The sequence below is a fragment of the Plectropomus leopardus genome, chromosome 6 (genome assembly GCF_008729295.1).
Source record: "Plectropomus leopardus isolate mb chromosome 6, YSFRI_Pleo_2.0, whole genome shotgun sequence".
Lineage (NCBI taxonomy): Eukaryota > Metazoa > Chordata > Actinopteri > Perciformes > Serranidae > Plectropomus > Plectropomus leopardus.
The window spans coordinates 19,889,834-19,895,981 of NC_056468.1; the positions used below are offsets into that span (position 1 = coordinate 19,889,834).

General features: G+C 42.8%; 1 protein-coding gene across 1 annotated transcript; it reads left to right on the forward strand.

Annotated features, from left to right (window-relative positions):
* Positions 1-2,576: 2,576 nt before the first annotated feature.
* On the forward strand, positions 2,577-3,539 carry foxb2 (forkhead box B2). Its single transcript, XM_042487463.1, has one exon. It carries the CDS (start codon positions 2,577-2,579, stop codon positions 3,537-3,539), a length of 963 nt encoding a protein of 320 aa, XP_042343397.1.
* The last annotated feature ends 2,609 nt before the right edge of the window (positions 3,540-6,148 follow it).

Below are 6,148 nucleotides of genomic sequence, written 5' to 3' on the forward strand. Positions count from 1 at the left end.
AGACACATTGCATCCTTGATCCATAATGCTTGCTCGCTTTTTTATGGGGAAACGGAAAGATCTGTCGTATTTTGCCTCTAAATAATTTCCCATTACACAAGTAAAGCTTACAGCGTCTGCACCACAGTCCTAAACTGGTTTAATTTTCCATAGAAAACAATAGGCCTCGCTAATTGATTTTAATGGCTCTCTCCGCGACGATGAGCCCCTTATGACTTTGAGAGAGGTCTTTAAGATTATTATTATTAGTATAATTGCCATTACCCCCACACTTTCCCTTTGCGAATGGGAGACAGAGAGAGAATATCTTTGCCCTTAAGCTGAACAAATAATTATTAGAGACAGGAAACAAACAGACGACCGTCACTCACACGCACGCAAACACACGCACACACACATATAAACGCTCCACCTTAGAGCAGACCCCCTCCTGGCGACCCTCATTCCCTCCGCCGCCCTCTTCGTGCAGCGTGCCGCTTGTAATTTATGCAAAATTAATTGATACATCTTTTATAATTGATGTGCTGTAAACTTAATGAGTAATTTATGTAATTAGTCAATTAAGGATAATTCCAGCATATGTTCCGTATGCCCAGAAGGTGTGCTTTACAACTAGTTATTTGTCCAGGAGTTGGGTGCAGGCGAAGACTGCCGTAGACTACCTAATTAATTTTGTTATGCAGATCAGCCACGGTGTCTATTTAACGGCCCCCTTTGTGAAAACAGATTTAATATTGATCTTTCCCGGGCGTTTAAAGAGGATGCTTTTACCCGCGTTGGCCTCTGAGGGCCTCAGAGTTTCAAAACTCATTTTTCAGGCGCCAGGAAAACAATTAGAAAACCAAAAAAACAAGAGCAGCAACGACTTTCTTTATTTAGCGAGGGATATATAAATGCTCACTCTTTCTCAGGCGAAGTGGCTCTAAAAAAGTGATTTTCCTTGCAATTACATGATGTCTTTAAAATATGCTCTCCGTCGACACAGTTGACCTTTTGAGTGGGTTTGAAGGACTGAGACATAACGGGAGAGATACACCGGCTAATTAATTGACACAGTTTTGAATATTCATACCTAATACAGAGAGCTTGCCCTTAATTACATTGTTGGACTTCTCTCCTAGGAGGCTAAATCACGAAAGGCTTAATTATTGTAATGTATTCGGGGCCCCACCGGGGCACCGGGGAAGACAGGAGCCGTCAAGGACCCAGCCATGACACCTGGCTGGAGAGAAAAAATATACGGGAAGAGGAGCAGCTTTTGTTGTTCTCCGCTGAACAGAATTCAGAGCAGGGGATGAAGTTTGTTTACATCCTTGTAGGATTCACCGGAGAGTGTTTGAACAGACAGACAGCCGCCGGACTCCCCTCTCAGCAATTAATCAACAACAGCCCCCTCTCCCTCTCTTTCTGTGTGCGTTTGTGTGTGCGCGCGCGCTCCTGTAATTGAGAGCAGAGCGCACTGATGATTGTGCGCAAAGGAAGACATGATTTATTGTTTGCAAAGTCTGAAAAGTGCAGTCGAGCAAATTTAACAAAGAGGTTGTATTTATAATTTCCATTTTTTACTATTTATTTCCTCTAGTGAAATGTGCAAAGTTGGCGATTCAAACCTACATCCTCCGTCACTGTTATTGAAGTCATGTTATTTTAACACAAGACGTCTTGATTTTAAAAAATACGAAATGTTAATGACACGTTAATCTTTATATGCAAAGCAATTGAGCCTTCAAACGCCACAGCATTACAGTGTCTCCCATACTAACTGATTAAATGCTGTTTATTTCCAAAGAGGTCAAAGGTCATGGTCAGTTACAGGGGAGCAGTCACGGAGCTGTTGGAGATTTAGCAACTTCCTGAAAGACATCTAAGAGAGTTGTCACTTTAAACACAGTTTAGTGCTTAAAATCAGTCACTCCGGTTATTTTCTGTCCCTGTGTACTTTACGCAGGACTCTTTGATTGGCAAACAGGAGATTAGAGGCAAATGCGTGTCTTACACGCACCACCCACAACTCATTTTTATTCATTTCTTTACCCATCCCTCTCTCTCTCTCTTACCCACGCACGCACACACAGCCCTCTGCTCTCCCCTGACGTGTCCCCTAAGTGTCTGGATAACAGATAATAGAGTCAGCGACCTGCGGGGGTCTTACAAAAGCGGCGCTCAGCGAGTGGAAGCATCGCACAAGAGGAGAGGAGCACACACACCTCACACAGACAGCGAAGCCAACTGGCCTCACACATCCTTCAACCGCCGAGGACACTGGAGGACCTCTTAACTTTTACGCACAGAGACTGACTTTTACGCACAAAGCCCAGAGCTTAATTTGACAGAGAAAAGTCTATAAAAGAAACTTTGTTGGGATGCAGGAGCTTCTGAAGGATCTCACCTGACAGCAGCGGGCCTTTAGGCTATAAAACGAAAATTTACCTGCTTCTAATTTGATGGCTCAGAAGTTTGGAACAGATCCGTCAGATGGAGACCGATAAAACTGTTAAGTTGGTTTCTTAAATTATAGCATTTAAAAAACTTCAAAGGTTGTTTATCTAAACATTCAAACTTTTAGATAACCAGTCATGCCTCGTCCTGGGAAGAACTCTTACAGCGACCAGAAGCCCCCATATTCCTACATCTCACTGACAGCGATGGCTATCCAGAACTCATCCGAAAAGATGCTGCCTCTCAGTGACATTTACAAGTTCATCATGGACAGGTTTCCGTATTATAGAGAGAATACCCAGCGGTGGCAAAACTCTCTGCGACACAACCTCTCCTTTAACGACTGCTTCATCAAGATCCCCCGGCGGCCTGATCAGCCCGGAAAGGGCAGCTTCTGGGCTCTGCACCCGGACTGTGGTGACATGTTTGAGAACGGCAGCTTCCTGAGGAGACGGAAGCGCTTTAAGGTGCTGCGCGCGGAGCACATGGCCTGCAAGAGCTCCCCGATGATGCACTACTTTCACCATCACCACCACCACCACCCCGGCAGCAAACTGGCCACAGCATCCGGCCACCACGACCCCTCAGCTGGCCCTGCAAGCACCGTGGGTCGGCTCCCTCACTTTCAGGGTTACGGGGGCATTACTTGCGCACAGTCCGGCGGGTTTAAGCATCCATTCGCCATCGAGAACATCATAGGACGGGACTACAAGGGTGTGATGGCCAGCGGGCTCCCTCTCACCTCTGTCATGCACCACCTGGGTTACCCGGTGCCCCCGCAGCTCAGCAGCGTGGTCAACTCCATGTGGCCGCATGTCGGGATGCTGTCGGAGTCCATGGGTGGCGTGCACGTGCCCGCATCATCCGAGTACGCGCCCTTCAGCGTGTCAGCAAAAGGCCTGTACCACAATGCCAACGGGCAGACCCTGCCGGCCGTCCCCGTACCAATTAAACCCACCCCATCCCTGGGTCCCATGCCCAGTTTGACGGGGCTACAGTCCAGCCCGGCCCAGCTCTGCTCACCGGTCTCAGTGATGGAAAAAAGCGATCTGCTGGAGGGGAAAGGCAACCCTCTACACCCGGCGCTCCTTCTGTCCTAGCCGGGTAAATTGCTGGTCATTTTTGAAAAGTAACGCAAACAAGAAGGACATTGTTATTGCATAAAAAAAACTATCAGCAGAATCATCGTTTAAGTTAAGTGCAGCTGCAGGAAAGTAGTAAACACTAAGGTTAACATTGTGCTGTGTAATGAATTTTTCATTAGACCCATGTTGATTGAAATCATAATTTATTTGCACAAATTGTGAGGGCATTTACCACATACTGTAATGTGGCACTGATAAATACAATCAGACAAGCAGATGCGCTGAACCCAAAGAAAGCTTTTAATAGTCGAAAATTCTTTCCAAATGCAAACCAACAACTCTGTTTCTATTTTTTGCTCTTATTCTATTTATTCTATTTTAATCTATAGCAGGCCTGTCGGCTCAAGACAATTAGGCCTTCATTTTTTTTATAATTAGGCCTGTTGCACTTTTTGTGTTTTACTTAGTGAATTGAAAATGTTATGCTTGTATTAAAACACTATTTATCTGAGAATATTCATAAAGAACTTAAAACCGAATCTGCTTTGGTGGTGTAGTTATTTAAATACTCGCTTTGATTTAATGTGCACAGGTTTTTCGGGATCATCGCTGCACACAACAATTACAGGAAACATGAGATCGATTCCATTAAACTCCGACATTCTTTTATAAGAAAGTTTTTGGCGTTTATTAAGGATTAACCCGTTACTTATATTAAGTTGATGTGAAGCAAAAAATCTAACCATTTCAGGTGCATTGATTTACGATCCGATTTTGCAGTTTAGCATGTGTAATAATCGCTCCCTTTCACATTAAATATTGTAATAAGAAGTGCTCATATCACCGTTTATGAGTGGAAATATTAACAGCACAGGTCATTGTAAATAGTTGCCACCAGTTGATCTCTGAAATGTACAACTGATCACGAAGTTAATTTCCTTTATTTTATACCATTAGCAGTTTTGCAAAGGCAACAGGAACAGAACTTTAAATTTAAAAAGAATAGGGTCCTAATTAAATAAACTATATTTTGGCTGCAAAAGTATATGGTATGATGATGGTAAAAGTGAAACCTGTGATCATGCAGAAATTTTGCCATTTTTACAGAATTAAACAAATGAGTTGTTAGAACTCTGTCCAAATAAAGTCCTCTTGAAAACCTCTCTAACTGATCAAATGGAAAGTGTCTATTTAATATCAAACAGTTTAACATGGGGATGGTGTAAATGCTGAGTGGTCTCAAGTTCATGATTTTAACATGACATGAGTTTTCAAAATTAAAAAGACACATCTGGGAAAAAAAAAAACATTTTTAAAAAAGTGAAAAACAAACTTTGCCTGAGCCAAACTTTACCCAGAAAATTTAAATTGAATTCATACTATCATCTTCCATAATTCATGATTATGTGCACACATTCATGCAAGTGTGAGCATCATGACATGAATCACATCTAGAATGGGCTTTATGTGCTGATGCACGAGGTGTGCATGATCTTCATAAGATTGATATGAACAGCCGACACTGAGGGCTCCACTACTTCAAAAGCAGGCAGGGCGATCGGATCAAGTTTTGCTCTTTTGTTTGCTCTGTTTAAACGCAGCTTTGAAGCTTCTCCTCTCCAGCAGCACAAAGCGCCAGGTCCAGCCCACTAAAAATGACTTATATTCAACCTCCTGTCTCCTGTTTAGCATCCCAAAGGCTCCCGAAGCCGACACTATTGTCACACCAGCCTCTGAACAAATAATTGAGATGCACCAGTGGAAGAGAGGCATGGGAGTGAAGAATTCAAACCTATTTGGGCGTCACTGCTAACGAGCAGAATATAACAGTGATTGCTCATATCTTCTTCTACCTCATCCTAATACTCTTCTGATTTTATCCTTCTTTTTTCTCTGTTTAGTTTTTCTCTATTGCACCTATATCTCCAGAGGTTATCTCTTTAAATCTATCACGCTCTCTCAAACACACATTTCCACACACACTTTCACGGCAGGGTGTCTGTGATTCCTAGTTAAAGGGAACTGAAATTTCAGTGGCATGACGAAAGTGTCTATGTGAAAAGTGTGTGCCTCTGCCTGTAGGTGTGTGTGTGTGCATGTGTGTGTGTGTGTGTGTTGCTTTAATTCCCTGATCAGCAGGCCTCAATGTCTTTAATAGCCCTCACTGCATTAGTGCATAATTAAATGTCACTAATTAAGACACAATAAGAGGAGTAATAATGCAGCCATTATTACCCTCCATGATCCTCTGTCCTCACAACACCGGAGTCAGATGCCTCTGGAATCATAATATCACATGAGGTCTCCTAATGTGCACATGTGTTTATGCACAGGCTAATAGAAGGTATATGTGCAGTTTATTTTTCACACTGTGCTGGTTGTGTCTAAGCATTTAGCAGCATATGTTAAATGATTTGCAGTACAAGTCTGCGGAGCAAGTTGAGAAAATAGAGATACAGGTTTAAGACGCTCTTGTTTTGATGGGTATGTTGCAGGCTCCATTGTTATGTTAGATCTTAATCTGGCTGTGCATTTAAGTGGTGTGTAAATATTAATACAATACCTTGGTGACTAGGTAGCCATGTGTTCCTACAGGGTAATTTGATTGAATGTAACTCTTAGAG

What these genes read in the sequence shown, in the direction of transcription:
- foxb2 (XM_042487463.1), top strand. Translation starts at nt 2,577, where the DNA reads ATGCCTCGTCCTGGGAAGAACTCTTACAGCGACCAGAAGCCCCCATAT.